At 40.6% G+C, this 26406-nt stretch overlaps 1 protein-coding gene across 1 annotated transcript in view; it reads left to right on the top strand.

Annotated features, from left to right (window-relative positions):
* Window positions 1–3544: 3544 nt before the first annotated feature.
* Window positions 3545–26406, top strand: part of PPIC (peptidylprolyl isomerase C) — a 45863-nt gene continuing 23001 nt past the window's right edge. Inside the window, exons 1-5 of the mRNA XM_054986495.1 lie at window positions 3545–3727; window positions 9288–9401; window positions 19447–19540; window positions 20947–21131; window positions 25261–25425. Of these exons, the coding sequence (XP_054842470.1) occupies window positions 3605–3727; window positions 9288–9401; window positions 19447–19540; window positions 20947–21131; window positions 25261–25395 (651 nt within the window). The 5' untranslated portion in view covers window positions 3545–3604 and the 3' untranslated portion in view covers window positions 25396–25425. The remainder of the gene's footprint in view (window positions 3728–9287; window positions 9402–19446; window positions 19541–20946; window positions 21132–25260; window positions 25426–26406) is intronic.

Below are 26406 nucleotides of genomic sequence, written 5' to 3'. Positions count from 1 at the left end.
TTTCAATTTCCTCATTCTCAACTTTAAAATTGTGTAATTCCTATGTAGTCATTACTTTTGTCTTCTTGATGTTCAGTTGTAATCCTGCTTTGGCACTTTCTCCTTTAACCTTCATCAGTAGTCATTCCAAGTCTTCACTATTTTCTACCAGTAACATGGTGTCATCTGCATATCTCAAATGTTTAATGTTCCACCAATTTTCACTCCACCTTCTTCTAGATCTAATCCATCTTTCCTTATGATATGCTCTGCATAGAGGTTGAACAAGTGAGATAATATGCATCCTTGTCTGACACCTTTGCCAATTGGAAATCATTCTGTTTCCCCATGTTCTGTCCTGACAGTAGCCTCTTGCCCAGAGTACAGGTTGTGCATCAAAACAATCAGATGTTGTGGCACCCCTATTTCTTTTAATAGTCTCCATAGCTTTTCATAATCCACACAGACAAAAGCTTTGCTGTAATCTATAAAACACAGTCTGATTTTCTTCTGAAATTCCCAGGTATGTTCCATTAGCCATCGTAAATTTGCAATGTTATCTCTGGTTCCTCTTCCTTTTCTGAATCCAGCTTGAAATCTAGCATTTCTCATTCCATATAAGGTAAGAGTCTTTACTTTAGAATTTTGAGCATCACTTTGCTTGCATGGGAAATTATCGCGATAGTTTGATAGTTGCTGCACTCTTTAGCATCCCCTTTTTGAGGAATTGTAATGTAGACTGAATGCTTCCAGTCTGTGGGCCATTGTTTTTTTTCCAAATGTAAATTGGAGCCAAGCAATTATGTTGCAATTATGTCCAACAGAGGCCTTGCAATCTGACTGTTGCTACATTGAAAGTGGGTGCAGCCAGCCAGGGTTAAGGACTAAGCTACTTAGTGTGGTCCATAGCCATAGGTATTTTAAGGCAGTATATAAATTCTTTTTTAATATAATGTATTTTTATAAATATAAGCAGAACATAGAAAATAAAATAAAAACAATAGCACAATTATAATTACATCAAAAGAAAAAGAAAAGAAAGAGTAAACGTATAATAAACAATATAAATAACTCAGTTTTTTTTATATCCAGCACATATCAATCCTTGAATGTGTTTGGTGTCTATCAAAAAAGGAATAGTCTCCAGTATTCAGATTTTTGATCCCCCAAGCATCTTCCAATTGTAACATTTCCATGTAATTAAACACATGCTTGAGAAGTTTGCCTTCTTTGGTTTTTTTTCACCTGTCTTTTTTAAAGAACCATTACCCCATTCATGTCTCCAAAAATCATTATCTTCTTGAAAATTGAAAATGGATTGGAAAACATTTTCATAAAATTTTTTCTCTTGCATTGTTTGGTGCATATATTGTTGTTAGTGTGTAAATCTTGCCTTCCAGGAGCCTGATTTTCAAAATCATACATCTGTCAGAGTCTCTTAATTCTTCTGTAACATTTATTTGGAAATTGTTTATATAAACCGCAACTCCTTTTTAAAATTATAAATTCTTAATAGATTCAGAAATACATAAGAGCAAAAAATAGGAACAAAGCCCTAAAGAATCATGGAAATTGTAATATGATACAACAGGAGAGTAGGAAGTCCTGTGCTTCATCTGCCATTATAACTGAGTCCCTCATGTGAGTTTGTCACTGCTTGCTCCCCCGGCCAACTCCGAAGGGGCTTGAGCCCCTCAGCCCCCATGTAGTTCACCGGTTGCCCGGGGGGCTCAGCCCCCCCTGGCCAAATCTGGGGGGGCTCGAGCCCCTCAGCCCCCCCACCCCGTAGTTTACACCTATGCCTGCAATGATATATGTTCTTGATATTTGGATGTGCCTCATTCCTGACAATGAACCCAGTAAGATCATGAACTAGTAACTTTTCAATAAAGCTCTAACAAACTGAAAGTTACTTGGCAGATCCTTACACCCCATCTCCAGAGATGCAAACTGAAGTGGTAACACATACTGACAGTAGCAGGCATGGCTTCTGTGCTGCCCATTTCCATTTGGCATATGTGCAGGTGGTGATTCAACAGGGAGGACAACTGCTGCAGTCCCTGCCAGTCTGCTCAGTCACCAGTTCCAGTCTGGCGCCTGGAGCAATCTGCCTAAGGTAGCCATCCTCCTAGCAAGACTGCCCCCTCACAAGCATGCTGCAATGTGAAAGCTCAGCCTGTCTCTCCATGGCCTGGGAGAAGTCTGCAACGGCACAGGAGGGCACTGGGTTCACTGGAGCTTCTTTCTGCATACTATTGCAGTCTTAGTAGGATCCCACATTGTGTGAGGAATATGATGCACTACACATACATTCATCATCAGTTACACTAACAGATTTTTCAAGCTTATTTATGAAGTCAAAAAGAGATGCTACTCTGTTTAGTATGTTTCACTTGCTTCCAGAAAAAGAACTGTAGAAGTGGAGGTAACAAAACTTTCAGTTGGCTACAGAAGCTGTTCAAGGGTAGCTAAAAGAAGGCAAGGCTTCACCAGCACACACTAAAAGACCACAGCCCTGTTTGACATAAAAGTGCAAAAACACAAGTTGCTGTCATGTAAAGGGAAGCTGTGGCTGTAGAATTCAAGAGCAATTTCATAGCCTCCTCTCTTGCTTCCTTTCCCCACAACTCGATTCCATAGAAAGAGAAGTGGGATAGGCGGCTCCTCCTTGGTCTCTGCCACCTACAAATACCCCCTGGTGGTGACAGTGGCATCCCTTACCTGACCATGCCAGCACGGTAGGTAACCAAATATCAGCTTGCTCAGACTAAAAGCAAATCATGTCATTGTGATTTTTTTATATGATCTTCTGGTTGGGTTGCAGTAGTGTGATGGACCATAAAAAGAGCCCTGCTGGATCAGACTGCTGCTCCATCTTTTCCAACATCTTGTTTCGCACAGAAGCTAACCCGTTGCCCTGGAGGGCCATCATTTGGGGTAGAGAGGCCAAAACCTTCTCCTGATGTTGCCTCCTAGTGCTGGGTATTCAGAGGTTTACAGCCTCTGAAATTGGAGGTTCCCTTGGCTAGCAGCCATTGAAGGTCATACTCGTTATGAATCTATCTAAACAGAACTTAAAGCTATCTATGTTCTTTGCCATCACTACATCCTCTGGCAGTGATACAGCAATTGAATACTTATTGGAATAAATATGTATTTTCTGATCTTCATTCGGTGCCCTCGGATTCTACTATTATGGGACAGGGAGAAAAATCCTCCCTATTCACGTTCTCCATCCATGCAAAGGGAATCATGGAGATGGGTGGCACAGCTCAGCCGCCACTGTGGAGCTTGGGTGGACCGCAGCTGCCTTCAGCCTAGTGAAGGGGCGGCCTTTTCGGAACATGCGCTGAAACCGGCGGCCCGGCGTTTCCCGCCACAGAAACCAGCCCTCCTTGACGACAGTCTCGGTTTAGGGGCCAAGAGACGACCGCCGCTTCGACTTCTGCAGAAGCGACAGCGGCCCGAAAAGCAGGGCGCTCGTCGTCGCCTGACCGGCTCTCCAACAGCGCCTCCAGCTCCTTCCGCGCTGCTCCGCCTCTTGCCAGTGTCAGTCGGGCGGAAACGCCGCGCAGGCGCCCGGAACGGCGGCCGATTTCTTCCTCGTAGCTGGGAAAGGGAGAGGATGGGTTTCCCCGCTGCCCGCGTTTTCGGGCCGCTGACGCTTCTGTGCGCCTCCTGGTGCCTCTTGGGGCGTCTCTCCGGGGCCGACGGCTTCAGGAGGAGAGGACCCACCGTGACCGCTAAGGTGACTATAGCCCTCGGGGCGCGAGGCTGGGGTAATCCCGCTCCTATGTGGGAAGCTCGAAACAGCCCTCCGGATCCTTCTTGCTGTTTAGGGGGGTAAGAGTTTTTCTGGTAGCCCGGAGACTCATTGGCAACCGAGGAGAAGCTGTTCCACACCACCCTAAAATTCAACAAGCAAAGCTTTCCTCAGGCGTTGCATTTCTATTCTGGCAAGTCAGTGCTCGTTGGAGTCCCGCGGCTGTTACAGATGCAGGCTGCCAGGAAAATTTAGTCTGCTTTGGGAAGTGTACCCATAAAAATATAATAGTTTTACAGGCGGAGCTGCTCCTTCTTTCTACTTAAATAGTGCTTTTCCGGAGGCTGTCATCCACTGTGTATTGGGTGGCACATGTGGTCATAAAAATATCTGTGTATCTTTTGAAACTTTACTAATTCCAGAGGGATAGTTATGTTAATTTGTTGAAGCAAAATTGAACAGTAGTTCAGCAGAGTCTTAAAGACCAACAACATTTAATCCGTTTTTTGTGAGTCAGAAGACACTTCTTCAGATGTACAGAGTGTCTCCATGCTCTCTTTTGTTGCTTGAACTCTGAAGTACAGATTTAGCTGCTTGGGTGACTGATGCATCTGATGAAGTGAGCTGTGACTTGTACTGGAATCAGTTTTATTAGCCATTCCCCCTCCTTTTTGGTCCACAACCGAAGCTCCCCAGGGAAACCAGCCACAGTCTTGGCATCTCAAACTGTTTAGGAGAGTATGTGTGACTTCAGTTTTGGACTGGCCTTCAGGACCTGTTTCTTGATTTTTATCATGGGCAGCACAAACTCTAGATGTTTGCTGAAGGAATAAACTTTTTGATATTTAAACACAGGGAAAGTATTAAAGGTGAATGTAAAGCGGATAGTTTTAAGCAATAAGCCTCTTGTTGGATTGTGCATTCAGTCCAAATCAGCACACTATTAGCCTGAAGTAGCTGGTACCAGATGTGTGTAATAAGAGCTGCTTTAGAATTCAACAACAGAGGATGCAAGAGTGTTTCAAACTTTCTGTCTACACACTTTCATATCCCCTTTCAATGGGAAAGATGTACTGCATTCTTTGTAATCTGGTAGTGGTTTGCTTATAATAATGTTTTTACGTCTAAGTTTTAAAAAGTGTGGCAGAATTTTATGAAGGTGCACCTGGTTCAAGATAGAAAAGGCCTCCCTACTCACAATGAGGTGGATGGAGGGTGACAGTTAGAAGGTGGATAGCCTTGTCCTTTGTTTAGTGCTTAGAAGGATGCCCTGGGCAACCCAGTTTCTTTTGATTCACCCTGCTAATGGAAGTGTTGAAACATCAAGCACATTAGGCTCATGAAAAGGTGACTCATGGATTGTTTGGGCTGTTTGATGAATAAGAGCAGTCTTTCTGCACACGATGAGGAGATCCCATATGAGACAGAGGCAAGTAAGTATACACATAGTGTGAACAGGGTTCCCTCTGTCCCACTGGAACTAAACTCCAGTAGCCACTGCTGGTAGGGTCAATGGTAAACATTTTACTCCTCTCCCACTGATGTAGTTTGGTCTGGCTGTGGCCTTTAATCAATGATTGGTGCTCAGAAGAAGAAATTATTTATATTTTAGAAACACATACTGCAGTAGAGAGTTCCCCATTGTGTACATAAAGTGCCATTAAGTCACAGCTGACTTGTGATGACCCCATAGTGTTTTCAAGGCAAGAAGAGAACAGAACCTGCCTCAGCATAGCAGATCCTGGAGTTCTTTGTTGTTCTGTTCTCCCATCCAAGTACTAATCAGGGCCAACTTTGCTTAGCTTCTAAGAGCTGATGAGATTAGGTTAGGCTGGACCATCCAGGTCAGGGTATTTGTACATATTACATAGATTTTGTTCCCTGCATTTTATGTTGAAGGCAACCCAGAGTGTCTTCTAGCATATCCTTCCTCTCTGATCATAGGACCATGTTTGCCTTACTCTTATTGCATAACTAGATTCTGCAGAAGACTCAGAGCTGGTGCAGTTCCATATATTTTCTCCCTTTTGCTTTTTCCTATCAACAGAATGAGTGTCATGTTATTTTTACACGTTTCCCTCTTCTACAATTGATAGCAAATTATATGAAGCAGGACAGGTCAATACTCAGTGGTATGACATCATGCCATACCACTGTGTATACTTGACTATAATGTTTTGTAAGTTTGAGTATTTTATTTCTGCTAGTTAATGTGGTTTTTAAAATATTTGTTACTGTGAGTTTAAATGCAAGCATCTGAGGAAAGAAGGAGTGGGGCTGGATGGGTGGATAGAGATTGGATGGTAGCTGTACCCTGGGGGTGGAGTGAAATGCAGTTTTTAGTCAGTGTGCTGAAAGGAAGTATTCATTCTGGTCAAAACAGGCAAATGGTGTGGAGAGTCTGTATCTGTGTGTTTCTGAAAGAGAGTTAATCAGCCAGGAGATTCTGGCCAAATCAGGCAATGTGTGTGAAGCCTGAGCTGTCTGTGTGTATCTGACAGAAAGTATTTATTCTGAGTCAGGCAAAACTGTGTGGAAGCCTGAAATGGTTTCATTCTATCTCAGTGAGGCAAACTGTGCAGAAAAGCCTAAATGAATCTATTTCTGTGTGGATGAGAGGAGTATTTGTTCTGTTAGTGAAGATCTGTATGGGAAATAAGTCTTTGTGACTGGGTCTATGAGTATATAACCAGAAATCTTAAGTTCTTTTCTGAAACGGGTACACTTAACAGTACTCTGCAATCATCCCACTTACGTTCTTATAAATACATTCTACCTCTGTTTAAGCAAAAATAGGATCTCTTTTTTTACCTCATAGCCACTATCATGTGTTGATTGTTCTGTCATATTACCATCATTAACAAAACCTTCCTATAATACCAGTTAAATAGAAAAGGTCTAAAGTGAAAAGCTTTTGGTGGCAGCGAAAACCTTTTCAGGAGATCAGGGAGGCAGCAATAAATAGGTCACACAAACAATAAGGGCAGGTGTTCTCCAGGTAAAAGCCTTGGTAAAGTAGAGAATACCTGAAGCTCTGTTTGTATGAAGAAAAGGGGAGTGTTGGTTGTGGCCTGAGCCCTCCTGAGGTAAAAGTTTAAGGTAATGTAAGGAGGAGCTAGATTAATGCTCCAAAGGTATAGGTTAAAAAAAAGAAAACAAGTACATTGATGTTATCAGAAAAAGGGGAGAGACTTGGAGCAGGAACAGGTCCATGACTTTTATAATATCTAGTTCTGCCATAATTTAGTACCTACCAAGGGTATTCTTCTCTTTGACAATCTTCAGATCTTGGAACGTATTCTAATTCCCTTATATTGGTAGGAGTTGTAATAGTGGTGAGTTTCAGCAGGCATCATATCAACACCAATTGATGAGGAACTCAGATCTTTTTTCCTTTTTAAATTACTTTTTAAGAAAAAAGGCATGAAAAGATAAATGCATATTGCTATGTTTTGTAATGTAATGTAATATAACTTAATGTCTATGCCTGTTTTTAACATATGCAATCAATTTGGCAGTATTTAACCATCTGTGGTGGTGAGCTCAGCTGCCCCTATCTCTGACCTCAGTTTTGAAAGATGTTTTTGTCCCAAAAGCTGGATCATCTCATTGCTTTGCCACTTCTCCCTTGTGTTATGTTTTCCTGACATGTTTTGTTCTTGCCATTGCTTTGGGGGAGCAGGTACTATGAGATCGGTTCTGTATAAATCTTGCCTTAAGTACAGAGCAAGATTGACATTCTGGTATCAATTAGCACAGATCATTCATCTCAATTTAATACTCCTCTGTGTTTTGCTTTCAAGGCAATAGGACATCACTGAAGCTTGAATCCAGACCTATGCATCATTTTTTAAATAAGAAAAGCATTTTTGCAATAATGTATAGAATTGATCAGGAAAATTTGCAGTTTTTAATATTCCATAGACTTCATAGGACACTCAAGTATCACTTTCTGTAATATGCTGCTTTCTTACATAATGAATTAATGTATCTAATATTTCTTTAATGACAGTACACGCAACCTAGAGTGATAAGAGATACAGATAGATAACAATGAGAACAGTGGTACCTGAACTTTGTGAAACATAAAATATAAAATAATGGGGCAGATAGTTATTTAGTGGGTTTGAAGGAGAAAAGGAAGTAGGGAAAGGTGAGCATGTGGGGGCTGCCAGGGGAAGGGAAAGAGGAAATAGGGTGAGGATGGGGGGGTACAGAGAAAAGTGAAGTATCCACTGCAAGTCCTTGCAGGTTTCCCACCACATAACTGGGCCCAGCTCAGCTGGCACCATGCAGCTGGGCATAGGGCAGAGGCTGCTGGGGGAGAGAAAGCTAAAGATGGGGAGGGGACATACAAAGGTGGGCGGGAAGGAGACAAGGAAGCAGGAAAAGGGGAACAGGCAATGGGGACTACCAGGGAAGGGAAAGAGGACATGGTAGGAAAGGGGAAAATGAGATGTTTCCTCCTGCAAGTCCTTAATGGGTCCCCCACTTGATATTACCTAATGCTGAAGACTGTTTTATATAATTTTTATAGTGTACAGTTATAGTAAAACCTTGCTTGTAAGAACATTCCGCTTATTACAAAAGAAAATATTTCACAGGATTTTTTTTAGTGCTCCCCCAATTTGCAAAAAATTGGGGAAAAAAACTAAGTCAATTTTTTTCCTGAATATGTGTATTTTTTCTGAGCCTTCACATCTGTATTTTTGACTCAATATAAGGTAGCTCCGTATGTTAATATGCTGCTTCTAAGTACTACATTTCTCAGAATCGCTTTGTGATTTTAATTTTTAATTTCCTTCTAATTATTTTTACGGGAACTTCAACTTGAACTTATTTAAAACATGACAGTTAACTGTGCAATCTTAAGCGGAGCTAGACTATTCTAAGTCAGTAGAGGTCAGTGAGCTTAGAAGGCTCTAGCTCTGCTTAGGATGGCAATGTAAAAAATTCACAGTTCTTTTTTCAAGTGAAAGAAACCATAGCAATTAGGTTTCCTAGAATTATAGAATATATCCTTGAAATCTCAGTTTCCTTTGACATATATACTCAGAAGGCAAACTGGGAGTTACAAAAGTCCCAGAAATTGTCTGTAGGCTTATACTATAGTTAGCTTATTGTGATCTTAAAAATGATGAATGAAACTTCAGAAGTGGTAAGAAGAATATTTAGCAAACTGTTGTTTCATGAACTGTTAATGTGTGTAGATTCATTGTAGGGTTGCCATCCCCAGCTTATGAAATTCCTGAAGATTTGGGGATGGTGCTTGGGGAGGGAAGAGTTTGGAGAGGGGAAATAATTCAGTGGTGATGTGATGCCATAGACAAAAAAATCTAGCCTTGGACGCTGTCTTTTCTTCCAGGACAATTGATCTCTGGGGTCAATTTTGGGAGATCTCCAGCCTCCTTCCTCATTCCTTGTATAGTACAGTCTTTGAAAATAAGGATCTACATTTCTTGAAAAGCTTACACATAATGAGTATTGATGATGTTTTGATCTTTAATGTTTTTGTCGTGTGTAATTTATTTTTGAAAATCTCTAGGTATTCTTTGATGTACAGATTGGTGGCAGAGATGTTGGAAGAATTGTAATTGGATTGTTTGGAAAAGTGGTACCAAAGACAGCAGAAAACTTTGTTAAACTTGCAACTGGAGAAGTAGGTTGTATTTTAAAATTTTTCTACACACAGTTAACTGAAAATATGAGTGTAAAAAACATCACTGTAGGTTTGTTTTTTTTAATATAATTTTTATTTTATAAACATTACATTACAAATACAAGGCTGCTATAAAATACAATATTGTGAAACTGTAGGGTTTTTTTACGAAATGATTTTGTTTTGAAACTGAAACTGTTCCGGTAATTTTTTCCCCAGTCTGTCACGCTTCATCTCAAGAAGGAGATATCCCATCTCTTTCCCCCCACCTCTTCATTCACTATGCATAGTCAAAATTTGTGTCTGAATTGTACAGCTATGGAGGTTATGACCAATGCATGAAGTCTAGCCTGTGAGGTTTCCCCCCCTTAAATGTAATAAGATATTCCTCAAAATACTGTCAAAGAGCAGTAAAATAAAACAACACTAGGTCTGTGAACCCCCCTCCCCCCAAAAAGTCAGCTCAAACCCGATCTGGGTATCAGAGATACCATAAAAATTTGGTATCCCTTAAATTTGGGTTGGAGTCTCTTAAAATCAGAGAATCCTGAATTTATCTGGCCATTATTCCCTATTGAGAAAACTATCCGGAGGGCTGAGGGGGCATTTTTCAAGCAAACTACCAAATTTGCAGGTAACCAAATCCTTCCTGTCCCCTAAAGACTCCCCCCATCCCCAGTTTCAGGAAGATTGGAGCCAGGGGTCCAGTTCTATGGGCTCCTGAATTAGGTACCCCCAGCCACGTGTTATTGTTTCCTTTGGAGGAAACATTTCCAAGGTTTCCAGGCAAAAAGAAACCTTAAGCAAATGCAATCTCTGGCCAAAAGCCAGTCCCAATGCAAGTCTCATTCCCAGTGCAAGCTGAACCAACAAACAGAACCAAACTACAGAAAGGCAATTAATGTCAAGCTAGAGAATCTCAATGTCAAACCAGAGAATCTCAAATTCTCCAAGGGCAGGCTTGCTGGACAAGCTGCAGAGTTTAAAAGGCAGCCAGTGGTGGTGGCTTGAAGGGCTTTTTTGCACTTGGGGATGGAGGCTGGATGGGAATCCATGGTCCTCGCAGAGAAGCAGGCAGCAGACGCTGAGCAGCAGTGAGAGGGCAGTGGCTCAAAGGCAAGCTCCACATGCAGCAGGAGAGCACCACAAGGCCCTCAGGGGTCAAGAGGCAGCAGGCAGGGAGGCTGGGAGAGAAGCCAGCTGGAAGCATAGGGAGCCATGAGTGCATGACAGTCTTGCCTCCCCCTCATGCCTGGAAAGAAAACGAAAAGCTTTGGAAAGCCAACCTGCAGCGTTTGCCAGATTAAACCGAATAAACTCTGTTTAATTAGTCCCATCAGGATCTGGCTTCCTGGATCTTATCGGTATCCTCTTTTGAACAGCCATAGCTGGATTATGCCGAATCAGCATAAATCTGGCTATTTAGCCAGTATACAAATGCCGGACTGCACACACACCCATTCTTCGTTGCTCCAGGCAGAATTTCATAGGTGCTAGTTTAATTAAGCATGTATCTTGGTTGTTTTTAATAAAAGTTCTACAAAATATGAATTGTGGAACAGAATTTTTAAACTGGATGCAAAGTATTTGTACAAACCAGAAAACAAGAATCTTAATAAATGACTCTTTAATGAAAAAAAAATGAAATAACAAAAGGAACTAGACAAGGTTGTCTAATATCACCGTTATTGTTTATTTTAGCAATGGAAACAGTGGCTATAAAAATCAGACAAGATAATAGGATTTGTGGAATAAAAAAGGTAAAGAAAATATAAGATGAAAAGTTATGTAGATGATGCCATTATATTTGCAGTAAAACCAAATAATTCTCTGAAATATACTATGGAGCAAGTAATTACATTTGGCATCCCCTCTGGATATAAACTGAATAAAAAGAAGACAAAGTTAATGTTATTAGTAGCAACCAAAGTAGAAGATGAAGAGAGAGAAAAAATAGAATGTGTTGTAACTAAAAAATCAAAAAAATATTTGGGAATATATGAAATGGGACAAAATGAAATTCTCTGTAAAGATAACTATCAAAAAGTTTGGGCAAGTATTCTTGAAGACTTGCAAAGATGGGAAAGATTGAAAATTTCATGGGTAGGAAGAATTTCTACAATCAAAATGAATATATTACCAAAGTTGACTTTTTTGTCCCAAATGTTACCAAATTTATATAGTTAAAAAGATTTTTTAAAATGGCAAAAAATGATTAATAATTTTGTATAATAAAGCGATGCTGCTGCAGAAGTTTACATCACTGATATGTTGTTGCTGTTGCTAAAATTGGTGGATCTTTGTTGCCTTTAAGTACATACAAATGCAGTGGAGCTTGCAGTTTAGATTAACTGGCCTTTATATAGGCTTGGATGCCACCTAGAATTTCCATGGGTGTGGGGTGTGGATTCCCTCCTCCCGGAGGACACTTCTGATTTCTCCTAGAAACTATTTTTGGGGGTCACTTGCCATTCTAGGGGGTGTTTTTTGCTTTTGTCAAAGAGGGAAATTAACAAAAATCACTTCTGTTCTTGTGCCCACAAAAGTTCTTGGGGGGATCCAAGCCCTTGCTGTTTGTTTATGGGAATAGGACTTGAGTTACTTCTTGTCCTTTTACATAAACCTAGTTGATGAATTGTATATGCACCTAGCTGTTCATGCTATAATCTAAGGGCTGTGCATCTTGTCTCTCAATTCATTGTTGTTGCCGTGTATGACATTCCCTCATCCTTGGAACAACAGAAATGGCACCAAAAGTGTTTTTAAAATTCCAAAAATAACTAACTAGTTTATTTACTTTAGAGGGGAAAGGTCAAGTGAAATCAGGGGTTGAAATTTCTTTTTTTTTTTGAAAATTTTTTTATTGGGTTAGAATCAAATATTTAAACATTACAATCAATTTTCCCATTTCCCAATTTCTAACCCCCTCCCTTTCCCCCCCTTTTTTGTTGACTTCCAACAGTTTTCCAACCCTTTGTCCCTTTTCCCTTACTCTTTATATATACCTCTATCTTACAAATGTATATTCTCCCTTTATTCTAAGCAATACTTCTTTAACTATTTTTAATACTCTGTACCCTAACTATGAGTCCCTTTTTCCATAATGGATAAACAATTTATCCCATAATTCCATTTTCAAATATTTCTGTATAACGTAAACTATATAAGCCATACATTCATATAAATCAACCAGCTTAACTTATACTCTGTATATTATTCATTCTATCTTCTTCTTTCTGTTTTAGTTATATTTGTTTACATTAATATTTCTATTCCCTTCAATCATACATCTATATATAATATCAATCAATTTGACTCATATATACCTTCAGATAAACATATTCAGTTTGGTACATTGTACAAAATCAGAAAGAAAATATTATTGGTTAGTCAATCCTTATAATTAACCCTTATGATTAATTATTTTCTATCAATATTCTATTTATTATTCTATATATATCAATCTAATAACATAGCTGCTTAGAGATTCACTTTTACCTCCTCTCCCCCCCCGGTAAAGTCACCCCCCTCTGCAATGTATTATACTTCAATAGTTCTCAAACTGCCACAGTTCTCCTCCCACCTCCCATTTCTTCTCCAAATATTGTTTCAGCTTCTCCCAGTCTGTGTTAAACTGTCCTGGGTCCAGATTTCTCAGTTTTCTTGTCATTTTGTCCATTTCTGCCATATACAGCAATTTGTAAATCCAATCTTCAACAGTTGGCACTTCTTGTAATTTCCATTTTTGCGCATACAAAAGTCTAGCTGCTGCCGTCATGTAAAATATCAACGTCCTATGATGGGCTGGAATTCCCTCCATTCCCAAGTTTAGTAGCAGGAGTTCTGGGTTCTTATTTACTTGAAATTGTAAAATCTCACTCATTTCTCTTATTATTTCCCCCCAGTACTGCCTAGCTACCTCACACGTCCACCACATATGGTAGAGGGAGCCTTCGTGCTTCCTGCATTTCCAGCATTTATTAGAGGTGTTCAAATTCCCTAGCGCAATCTTCTTTGGTGTCATGTACCAACGATAAATCATTTTGTAAATGTTCTCTTTAATGCTGGTGCATATCGTTGTCTTCATTGTAGTCTTCCACAAGTATTCCCATGCCTCCATTGTTATTTCTTTGTTGAAGTTTGTGGCCCATTTCACCATTTGTACTTTAACTATTTCATCCTCAGTATACCATTTCAACAGTACTTGGTATACCTTGGATATTCTTTTCTTGTCCTCTTTAAGAAGGGTCTGCTCTAGTTCCGAATTCTCTGTTCGTATACCTCCCTTTACAGAGTCCGAATTATATAAATCTCTTATCTGTCTATACTGGAACCAATCGTAATAAGGTAATAGTTCCTCCTGAGTCTTTATTCTGAGTTTAGATGCTTCAGTTCTAGTTATTTCTTTGTAAGTTAAGCATTGTTGCTCATTATCAACAGCTCTCGGATCTATCACCTCATATGGAACTACCCACAAAGGGGTTCCTTCTTGTAGATAGATTCTATACTTCTTCCAGATTGTATATAAACTTCTCCGTATATAGTGATGCAGGAACATCGAGTTCGCCTTTACTTTATCGTGCCATAGGTATGCGTGCCATCCAAATATTTTTTTATATCCCTCTAGGGCTAATAGTTTCTTGTTCTTTAACGTCATCCACTCTTTCAACCACACCAAGCAAATTGCGTCATGGTAAAGTCTTAGATTGGGCAGTTGCATTCCGCCTCTTTCTTTTGCATCTTGTAAAACTTTCATTTTCACTCGAGGCTTCTTGCCTGCCCATACAAAGTCTGATATTTTCCTCTGCCATTTTTCAAATTGCTTAGAGTCGCTGATGATTGGTATTGTCTGTAGCAAAAACATTACTCTTGGTAACACATTCATCTTAACTGCTGCAATCCTTCCCAACCATGACAAATTTAGTCTGTTCCATTTAATCAAATCTCTCTCTATCTGAGTCCATAATTTTTCATAGTTGTTTTTAAATAAGTCTATATTCTTAGCAGTCAGTTCGATTCCCAAATATTTCACCTTACTTGTTACTTCACAATCCGTTATTTCCGTTAACAATTGTTGTTTCTGCTTAGTCATGTTTTACATAATATCTTTGACTTCTTTTTATTAATATAAAAACCTGCCAAGTCTCCAAACTCCTTAATCTTATCTATCACTTTTGGCATGTTCTCCAATGGGACCTCTACAATTAACATTATGTCATCCGCAAATGCTCTGACCTTGTATGAATAGTCCTTTATTTTTATTCCTCGAATTTCTTCATCTTGTCGTATTTGTATCATCAGGATCTCCAATACCAAAATGAACAGCAGTGGAGACAACGGGCAACCTTGTCTTGTTCCTTTACTTATAATCAATTTCTTAGTCGCTTCATCATTCACCACAATTGCTGCAGTCTGGTCTCTGTAAATTTCCTTAATTGCTCTAATGAATCTTTCTCCCATTTGTAGCTTTTCCATAGTGGCAAACATAAAGTCCCAGTTTAAATTGTCAAACACCTTTTCAGCATCAACAAAGAAGAAACCAACCTCTTTATCACAACGCTTATCATAATATTCAATAGCATTAATCACTGTCCTTAAATTGTCTCTGATTTGTCTGTCTGGCAAAAAGCCTGCTTGTTCCTCCTCAATAACTTCCGAAAGCCACCCCTTCAGTCTCTCCGCCAGTATCTTCGCAAAGATTTTATAATCGTTGTTAAGTAACGATATGGGTCTATAATTTTTCACATTAGTCAAGTCTTGGCCCTCTTTGGGGATCAATGATATATTCGCTTCACTCCAGGTATCCGGAATCCTTTGATCCCTTAAAACTCCATTGATCACCTCTTTTAGGAATGGTGTCAGTTCATTGGCCATTGTCTTATAAAATTTAGCCGTAAGTCCATCTGGCCCTGGCGCCTTTCCTAGATTTGCAGATTGTATTGCCTTGCTTAGTTCCTCATCCGTTACTTCACTGTTCAGTTTATTTCTCCAAGCTTCCGAAATTACTGGAAGTTTCATTTTCTCCAAATATGACGCTATTGACTCTTTATTTACCTCTTTCTTATTGTACAACTTAGCGTAGAATTTGTAAAAGGCTCTACTAATGGTAGTCTGTTCCAAATACGTTTTATTGTCTTCGCAAATTTTATTTATTATTTTCTTTTCCCTTCTCTTCTTCAGTTGCCATGCCAAATACTTCCCAGGTTTATTTGCACCTTCAAACGCTTTCTGATTCAATCTTTTAAGGTTCCACTTCAATTCTTTATTATTCATTGCTGTTAACTGTTCTTGAAGTATTTTAATTTCCTGATATAATTTCTTTTTCCCTGGTCTCTTTTTTAACTGTATTTCTTTGGCTTTTATTTTCTCCTCGATCTCTTGTCTTTTCTCCTCTTTCTTTTTTCTTGCTCTACCATTTAAGTCCATTAGTATGCCCCTTATAACCGCCTTATAAGCGTCCCAAACTTTGTCAGTTGGTACTTCTTTATTTACGTTGTATTGTATGAAGAACTTTGTCTCTCTTCTCAACATCTCCATATTCTCTCCTTCCTGTAGCAAGTCCTCATTTATTCTCCATGCTTTCCTTTTTCTCCTTTTCCCTAATTTCCACATAATTGGATTGTGATCTGAGCCTACCATCGGCATTATTTCTACCTCCTTAGTCCATAACGCTAAGTCTTTTGAGGCCCAGATCATATCAATTCTTGATAGTGTACAGTGCCTTGCAGAGTAAAAAGTAAATTGTCTACTTTTAGGATGTTCTCTTCTCCATACATCTTCTAGAGTCTCCTGTTGTATCAACTCAAAAAAGAGCTTTGGTAATAGTCCTCTTTTCTTTTGTGCCGTTGTTGTCTTTTTATCTAATTCCAAATTTGTCACTCCATTGAAGTCTCCAGCAAGAATTATCTGGTCGTATGAAAGATCATCTAGTTGCTTCCTCAAATCCTCAAAGAAGCTTTCTTTTGCACCGTTAGGTGCATAAACTCCGACTACCAACACTCTCTTTAAGTCCCAGGTACATTCCACTGCTATAAATCTGGCTTCCACATCTTTCATTACAAATTTTGGCTGTAGCTCCTCTTTTATGTACAACACCACTCCTCTTTTTTTCTTGTTGGAGGCCGCTACAAATTCCTTGCCCAATTTTCCCAATTTTAAATATTTTACATCCTGCTTTCGAATATGGGTCTCTTGCAAACAAACAATGTCACATTTTTGTTTTAATAGCCAGTGGAAAATATTTTTTCTCTTATTCGGTGAGTTTAGTCCATTTACATTCCAAGATAAAACTTTACACTCCATACTCATAATCTTGTTGGTAAGTCTTTTTCATTGTCCCTTATAAATCGCTCCATCTCTCGCTCAGATCTAATGCGCTTTTTGGCCCCTCCAAATTCAAAGGACACACCTTCTGGAAGCTCCCATCTGTACCTGATTTTCATGTCCTTCAACATCTGGATTAGCACTTTATATTTTTTCCGATCTAGTAACACTGATCTAGGTAATTCCTTCATTATGATAATTGTCTTGCCATCAATCTCCAATGGATCTTGAAACTGTTTAGTCACAATCTTCTCTTTCATATTTCGTGTCGTAAACTGCACAATCACATCTCTTGGTAATTTCCTCTGGGTTGCAATTCTCGAGTTTACGCGATATGCCACATCAAGGATAGCCACAACTTCCTCCTCCTCCTTCCCCAGGTATTCAGCTAACGCCTCCGTCATCTGTTCTTGCGCTGTCTTTCCTTCCACTTCCGGCAAGCCGCGAAATCTCAGCTGCTTCTCCATGTGTCTACTTTCCGCAACCGCCATTCTTTCCCTCATCAGTCTCATCTCTGTTTGTTGCGTGACTGCTAAATTCTCCATCGCGCCTTCTACTGCTTTAACTCTCTGCTGCGTTCCTTGTAATTCATTTTGTATTGTTTCCATACCTTTCTTCACCTCTGACAGCTCCGATTTTACTGTCTGTTTAACCTCTTTAATCAACTCCAATTTCGTGTCCTTAAGTTCTTTAATCACTTCTAAAAGTTTTTTGTCCAGATTTTCTATTGCCGATTGCCACTCTTTTTTCGACATCGTGGGGCTTGCTTTGGCCCGCTCCCACGAGTCCGCTCTCTTCCTTAGCTCCGTGGCGTAAGATTTAATGTCTTTTTATTTCAAATGTCCCGGTCTTCTTGCAGAAATTAAATTTTAAAGAGTCCAAAATGTCGGGCGTCTTTTCTCTATGGTTTCTCTATGATTTTGTAATCCAAAATGGCCTACTTCCTTTTCCGCTGAGGCTGCGACCCTTCCCCTTTCAAAGATAGCGATTCCCTTCTTCCTGCCCTCCAGCAAGGGCCGCTTCTCTCCAGCAACTCTATTGTTATTACGCACTTCCTGTCTCCCAACTTCCCACAGTAGGTCTCGCGATGGTATCTTTTTCTCACAGCTCCATAACCGCAAGTATTCAAAACAATAGTCCAATTCCTTTAATAACTTCTTTAAACTTAGTCTCTTTTCAAATACAACTCTTGCCGAGTCTTCCCCTCTTTATCATTAGCCTGTTGCAGTTTGAAAATCTACTTTTATTCCTCTCTACTTTTATCAATCTGTCCCGTATCAGAAGATAGTGATCTTTACCTTCTCATTCACTTTTCTCGGGTTGTAATCGCTGTTTCGATTTTAACTTCTCCTCTCCGTTTCTTCCCCCAATCGAAGCTTGGGTATGTAGGTCTTATGCCAGCCGAATTGGCCCCAGAACTGCCGCAGAGATTGTAGCCGACCTGTCGCAGGGTGGGACCTCAAGGATCGGGAGGGGACCCGTTGTGCAGAGCCCCCCCTCGTCCGAGATCTAACACACCCTAGGGTCTTGAGCGTTCTTTGCCTGCTCTCCGCCTGAGAGCAGTCGGCCGCGGGCTATTTTTCCCCCGCCGGCCGCTTAAAACGGCAGTCTGGTCAGCTCCGCGAATGGAGCTGCGTCAGACCTCCATGAATCCCAAACCGGAAGTCCTCCAGGGGTTGAAATTTCTGAAGTAATCAGGACATGCAGAGATTTCAGTTCTTAGGCTCCTCACAGATACTTAAACGCTTACGTTTTGAGGCCGTGGTTCCCTTGTTTTCCCCCAAGTTCTCTAGTATACTTTCTTTTAGTATTCTCGTTCTCTTTTGGAGTTAGGAATGCTGGTACCCACTTTCTAGCATCCCAGTCCCCTTCTGCTTTTCTGCAGTTGTTAACTGAATCTGAAGGTTTCCACAGGTAGTTTCCAACCACAAGGATCTCTTCATTCTCCAGAGGTACCCCCCTGTTTGACTGGGTAGGGAAAATCTCCTCTTTTTAGAAGATCTGTCACTTTCATTGGCCTCTTTGGGTGTTTGCACCTATTTCCAAAACCTCCTTGCCAACTTACCCCAATTCTCCTGCTGATGTTAAAACTGCTCTCTCTCTCTCTCTGCTAGATCCAAAGGAGTTAGCCGTGTTAAGTCTTTTGTTGCAAAAGAGTAGAGAGTCCAGTAGCACCTTTAAGACTAACCAACTTATTTGTAGCATAAGCTTTCGAGAACCACAGCTCTCTTCGTTAGATACATCTGATGAAGAGAGCTTTTTTTGTTAGTACTGTCTCTCTCTGCTAGGACTGAAAACAGACCCTCCTCTTTCCAGCTCATGCTACCCAATCAGATCTTTTGGAGTAGCCAGTAACTCAAAGCTTTCTGTGTCTGTGAGAGATTAACCCTTAACAGTCCTACAGCTGTGTGTGTTCAGCACTTTCTGGCTTTTAAAAATGTGCAATCTGTCACACCATGAAAGGCAGCTCAATATTGTCAAAAGTAATTTTATTTTGCAAGTTTATTCTGTCTTGCCAAAATACTGGAATATCTTATATGCTATTATGTATATATATTTATTGTGAGCTGCTTACCTGGATTCTGCATGAACATGCTGCGTGAACTGGGCCTTCAATTACTTCGGCTCTATGAAACATTTCATATTTTATTTCACTTTCCTTTTTTACTTCCTATAAAACCTGGCAAAACTGCAACTGTGTCATTTTTAACTTTGTTTTTAGAAAGGTTTTGGGTATAAAGGAAGCAAATTTCATCGTGTTATCAAAGATTTCATGATTCAAGGAGGTGACTTCACAGCTGGAGATGGCACTGGAGGTGACTTTTTTAGTCTGTTATGAATGTTTAAAATATGCAGTCTTGGAGCCGATATTAATGCTAAAGGACAAAAGGCTTTTAGCACACAGTCAGCATCTGAAATGTACAGTCTTTAGATTCTCTTACGCATAAGGAAATTAGAACAAATAAGCCTTTGGCCAAACAATGTGAACTTTATATTATTCCTAACATGATTCATAATCCTTCTTTCGTCAGTGAACTACCTTTCCTGAACTAGCGTAAGTAAATAGATCGTTGTGTTATGAAAAATAATAATTCCTTGTGTTATCATGCTGTAAAATGGAAGTTAAAATTCTCAAGGTTTTGTAAGTTGTTAGCATAAAAATTTTGTCTATTCTGGGATAGAAAGATTTCTAGTTACAGGTAACTTAAAAGAAGCAACCCTCCCTTTTCTCCTGTAATTGGATTTTGACGAACACAGCCTAGTTCTATGCATTTTTAAAGCTTGGAACTAAGGGCCAAGCTACAAGTGACGAATGACACTTGAACGGCAAGTGTATTTCTCCCTGTTCACTTGCCCTCCACTCAATCCACTTGCCGTTCAAGTGTCATTTGTCCCTTGTAGCTTGGCCCTAAGTCTTCAATGTGTGTTACTTCTTCATTGTGTCCTTGTGTTCCTGGAGAGTAAGACCCCCAACTACATTAGTAGTGTTAAACTGAATGTAAAAAAAAATACTATGAGGCAGAAGTGTAGTCATGTGAGTACAAACGTAAGTAGACTTCTGCATGCAGAGAATCCAGTACACAAAGATCAAATCAGGCACTCAGAGCTAAACTACAAGAGACGAATTACACAAGGACGCGCACGTGAAGGAAGTCACAGTGTTAGCCAGGAAGCTGAGTTTTAAAAGACAGATCGGAAGGCTCTGTCAATTTCCCCTCTCTACAGAGCCACAAAGATCACTCCTCAGAGGGTTTGTTTATTTCCTCTTCACCTCTTGAAGGTTCTGTCAGTTTCACCTCCCCTTCTCTGAGGCGAAGAGGAAATAAACAAACCCTCTGGGGAGTGATCTTTGTGGCTCTGTAGAGAGGGGAAATTGACAGAGCCTTCCGATCTGTCTTTTAAAACTATGCTTCCTGGCTAACATTGCGACTCCCTTCACGTGAGCATCTTCGTGTAATTCTTGTAGTTTAGTTCTCAGAGAAGCTAGACGTGTCAGAGAGCCAGTAGTGCAAGCTATAAACTATTCAGTTGCCAGCCAGGGTTGGCAAGCATGGGAAAGATTGAATTTATCTCCTTCCTTTTCTGTCCCATGCACTGGGAGTCTAGTCATAAGATGATGTATATACAGAGCAGCATGTGTGATACCTATTCATAATTGGATTTGGGCTAGGGTGGAGGTCTGTTGATTCCTCCACCCTAAATCTCTTGTCTTGTTTCCCAGGAGTGAGCATCTATGGAGACAGGTTTCCTGATGAAAACTTTAAGCTCAAGCACTACGGTATTGGATGGGTCAGCATGGCTAACTCTGGCCCAGATACTAATGGTTCCCAGTTCTTCATTGCTGTGACAAGGCCTGGCTGGTTAGATGGAAAACATGTAGTATTTGGAAAAGTTATTGATGGAATGGTAAGTTTTTCCGTAACAGCAGTATGATTATTTGGGCCCAGTACTTTGGCTCTAAGCTTAAAAATGTACCTACCTAGACCACTAATCTGCCGCATTTCTGGTGTATGGTATGTGATGAATAGCCCTTTGATGATGGTAGAAACTTGTTTGTTACCAAACACAGACTTCCAAAAAAGTAACTTCTACAGAAATACACTTCTGCTCAGTTAGGCTTTTATAGGGTGTGCAGTGTATGGTGCCATATACTGTATTCCCAAGTCTAAAAATGGATAGTATGTTTCCAGGATCAGTGTGTTAACATTTTTGTTGTGTTCTCAGGCTGATTTTTCTCAATGTAGCATCTCTTTTAAGTATTGCCATTCTAGTGAATATTTCTCCCTTCATAAATATGTGCGGAAGCCTAGAATAATCCATATCAGCATTTTAGACAATGGCTACAAGCCATTGTATTAATAAATTACTGTTCTGGAGAACTGAAAGAAATGCTCATTTGATTATACTTTGCTGATAACGGCAATCGTGTCTTAAGAATCACTTTGAATGTTTGAGATATGAAGGGGACTGAAAATGAAAATGAAATATGCTGCTGCTTCACTATGTCAGCTAATAGTCCTCAGGCTGCCACCTACAGTAGCTATTCCCCCACCTGCGGTAAGCCACCTGGCATCCATCAGAGTCTATGCCTTCTCCACTTTATGGAATGGGCTCCCCAAGGTGGTGAGACAGTGCTACATTTAGAAACTTCCAGGAAGTTCTGCAAGGCCATCTTATTTGCCATGGTTTTTAATGGGGTATGGGAGGAGGATGAATGAGTTTTAAGTTATGGTGTTTTTAATTATGATTTGTAAGCTGCCTTTAGTCACAACGAAAGGCGGAATATAAATATTTTAATTAATTAATTAATTAATTAATGTTTGTAATGTCTCATAGGAATTTTCATATTTCCAGTATTCTTGTATTGCGAATACTGGAATACCGGTATTGTATACTGGTATTGTACCGGAATACTGGTATTCCGGTATTCTTGTATTGAGAACTTCTGCAGCTGCCTGGGAGGAGGAGGGGGGCAGAATGAAACAATCCATTTTAAGTGTTATAAAGAAGTTCATGAAATAGGAAGACAAAGTAATCCTTCCTCTTCCCTCCCACATCTTGAATATTCAGTTATTCTCTATTCAGAGATCCTGTAGTGAACCTGCTTTACAGGATATGAGGTTTAAAAAAAAGTCTTACTGCCTATGTGGATGGGTGCATTTTATGATTGCATATATGTATATATGTTATTTATATTCTGCCTTTCTCACTGAGACTCAAGGTGGACTAGTCAATACAACCTATAAAATGGGACATCCACGTAAGCAATGGAATAGGATAAAGATTTCAGAAATCTAAGACAAAGCTGAAAAGCATAAGTGTTAATATGATGTGTTAAAATGATGCAGATAATAGTAGGATAATATGTACAGCAATAGATAGTATGTACTGTACATAGTAGTATGGACCACAGTCCTTAACCCTTTACCCACGAAACTTTCTGAACTATTTTGTTATAGTACAACCCTATTACCTTTGTAGAAAAGGAATCTTGAATAATTCAGTTTTGCATAGTTTGCAGAAAGCATTCTTGACCTCATCAGACAGGCCAATCTAATAAAGTGGGGACAACAGAGAATGTATGTATATGTGCAGAGGATATGTGAAGCTGTTCATCTTGCCCATTTGCAGGGTGGCACCTGCAGAAGGCCCTACTCAGATGAGTGCGGCTGTCATAGTAGAGCATGGGGGAGGGAAGCATTCGCACTTATAAGAAGGTCCAAAGTTGTGAAGGACTTTGTGTGTGAAGGCCAATACTTGAAATTGATCCGGTAACAGATGGAAAGCCAATGGAGTGACTGTAGAATGGAGTGCTGTGCCACGTTCTTGACAATAGCCAGGGTGCAGCATTCTGTGCCAACTGGAGTTACAGGTTGATTTTGAGGGGAGACCTGTGTAGAGTGCATTATGTAGAGTGCGTTACGGCAATCTAGCCTCAATGTCTGATCAAATGAGCTTGATCCATACTGTAACGAAATGGTTGCCAAGGGTGAGATGAGTGCCAGTTGCTGTTAATCTGTCTTTAAAGGGGGGGGGAATGTTCCCCATGAGGTCTGATGGGCTGTAGGGCCAGGGAGAGGCCTGCAGGAGTCTTGGTGTGGGACGCCCTTCTTCCTGGACTACAACTCCCAGCTTCCCCGGACCAAGAAAGTGCGGGGAAAATAAGGGGTGGAGCCTAAATAGATATACCCAGCTGATCCTCAGGAGAAAAGTCAATCACCTACTTGGTTGAAGAAGGAGAGGCTCCTGCTGCTGGGTGAAACCCGGTTGCCTAGGTCCTAAATGTGGAGGGCCTGGGAGGCAGCAGAAAGGAAATAAAAGAGTCACCTTCTTGGTTGAAGAAGGAGAGGCCCCTGCTGCTGGGTGAAACCCGGGTGCCTAGGACCTAAATGTGGAGGGCCTGGGAGGCAGCAGAAAGGAAATAAAAGGGAGTCACCTTCTTGGTTGAAGAAGGAGAGGCTCCTGCTGCTGGGTGAAACCCGGTTGCCTAGGCCCTAAATGTGGAGGGCCTGGGAGGCAGCAGAAAGGAAAGGAAGGGGGAACCTTCCCTCAGACCACCACCCCCTTAAGGTAGAGTAGGGAACAGTGTGCTAGAGAAAGCAGACAGCGGTTCTCTTCAGTTTGATTTTCTGCTCTGTGAGTTCTGAACGGGGGGTCTACCCCTATGTGTTGTGCCTTTACCTGCTTTGTATATAGTGCTCTGTATATAGTTAATAAATTATACTTTTTTGAATATAAAGAACCTGGTGGTGCTCTGACTACGTAAACTCCCCCACTTGGCACACTACAGGAAGGGAGGGAGCCCAGGAGAAACTGATCAGGCCAGACCTTGGTGGGTTGCCAATTCTCCAGGGCCCACCCAAAGATTGGGCAATTCATTTCCCAGTAAGGAAATTCAGCCAGAGGGGTCTCACTGCCCCTCAGTCAGGCGGTGTACAATTCAGTGAGTGGTGGCAGCGACGAAGGTGAGCCACGCCCACCAGGGACAGTGGGAGGCGGATAGCAGGGCTAGCAGGCCATTGATGGCGGCTCAGTTGCCCGGACTGAGAGCCAGCGCCTGTTCCGCCACACATACCATGGTGACAAGTCAAGGAAGAGGGCTAACCTGGGTGGAAAGAATGAAGCACAGCATCATAGGATTGAAGAGGGCAGTGGCCGTGAGTGATGCTGTGCACTAAAATGGGCGTGTCTTTGTGCAGATATTTTAAATTACCTATGGGGTTCATGCTAAGCGCCGCTGGTGGTGTTTTAGACTATTTCCAGATAGATCTAATTCTAAGGTATGTGTATTGTTTAGTGCTTCAGGTCACTGTTTTAAGTGCTTCAGCTCATATTTCAACCTGCACTGGTATTCTTAGATGATGGATTGGTTTGTGATGGGCAGTCCATCAGTCACCTTTTTTTCTTCAAAGCCAGGTTCATATCATAGTGAATGGAAAGAGTTCAGAGAATGGATCTCTCCTTCCCTCTGCACCCTCTTGAGCAAATTCCCGAGGGTCGATGGACTGTTGGGGACAGAATGGGAAGCAGTGCAGGAGGGCTGCATCAAGGGAGAATTGTTAGAAAGCATTCTTCTCCACAAACACATTCTTGCATGTGCTCTAGTTCCATCTATACAAGAGTTCATGTAACGGGAATTATGATTTTTACCATTTTATCCTCAAGCTGCAGCTCCTTCCTACTGTGCCCCACTCTGGCCTGAGGATCACTGGCCCTCCATAGCAGCTTTTGAGGAACAAATAGGAACTACAGGCAGAGGGGAGAAGAAATCTATTCAGTTTCTTCAGCTCATTGGATCCAACATTGTGTGTTTTTCCTGAGGCACTTCCTGCACCCAGGATTTTTTAGTGTTTGCATTCAGGAGTGCAGAAGCAGGTTCTTATTTGTATCCTTAGTCTTTTTTGGCGGAGGGAGATACAGACACATGAATTGAGTTCCAGAAAAGTAGACACCAGTGAACATCTTTTCTGTTGTTTGTTTGAAATCAGATATATAATCTTTTTTTATTTAAAGAAAAACTTTCCTTGATTTTCAGGCTGTGGTGCATGCCATAGAACTGCAGCAAACAGATGAGCATGACCACCCTCTTCAAGACTGTGTGATTGTTAATAGTGGGAAAATAGATGTGAAAGAACCATTTGTGGTTGAAGTAGATGACTGGATAAGTTGACAGAGTGTGCAAAGGAACGAATCATCTTTGGTAAGTCTAGTATTTAGGGTAAATATTTTTAAAACAAAACATGTGGTGATCTCACAGAGAGCATTGAAACATCTGAGTGTTAAATCAAGGTATGTGCTGCTGCCTTCTTCCCAGGAGATGGTTCTAGCAAAAAACATTAAGAAAATACTGATTCATCATGACCATGAATATGAACTACATTTTCTGTCCTTTTTTGGATGATTTATATGCTACTCACCCAAAGCATTAAGAAGCCTCCCTTCACCTTTTGAACATGCCAGTGATTCCTTATTGATTACTAGGATTTTGTATACTGATCTAACAGGTGGGCAGCCTGAGACTATGCCATCCTACTGTGCATAGGAATAAAGCCTTAGAAAAATTCTTATATTGGGAATATTGAAGTGATTAATTGAATCAAATTGAATTTGAATACAAAATATATTCTGATGGCCTCAAGTAAGTAGCATGTTCTACTGTGTTTTTAGAATCTCATTCAGCTATTTGCACAGTTACAGTACTTTACATAAGGTCATTGACAGCATTATACCATAAACAGGTCACCTGGCACCTGCCACTTTTTAAAAAAACTTGACAGGCACCAAGAGAGGTGGGGGCAAGTGCCATGGCTCCCATGGGCACCACATTGGAGACCCTGGTGTACAGTATACCAAATGAGGCTGCACTATACATCTATACAAGGGCTTTATAATCTTGCTATTTTATTTTCAATCCCTTTCCTAAAAAACCCCAGCACTAAATTTGACTTTTTTCACTGCTGCTGCACACGACCTACATTTTTAAAGCTATCATTATGAATCTCATGATCTCTTTCCGCACCTTCAGTCTGTGCCTCTTCCCAACAGATACTTGATGTTAGAATTTCTTGTTTTGATGTGTATCAACTTGCACTTACTATATTTGCCATATCGTTGCCCACTCAGAAAATGTAGGGGGGGATCCTCCTAGATGCACGCACCCCCTCTTGTGTTATTGCTGCTC

The sequence above is a fragment of the Eublepharis macularius genome, chromosome 8, assembly GCF_028583425.1.
Source record: "Eublepharis macularius isolate TG4126 chromosome 8, MPM_Emac_v1.0, whole genome shotgun sequence".
Taxonomy (NCBI): domain Eukaryota; kingdom Metazoa; phylum Chordata; class Lepidosauria; order Squamata; family Eublepharidae; genus Eublepharis; species Eublepharis macularius.
Note: the sequence above shows the minus strand (reverse complement) of the source record. Positions and strands in the feature narration are given on the sequence as shown.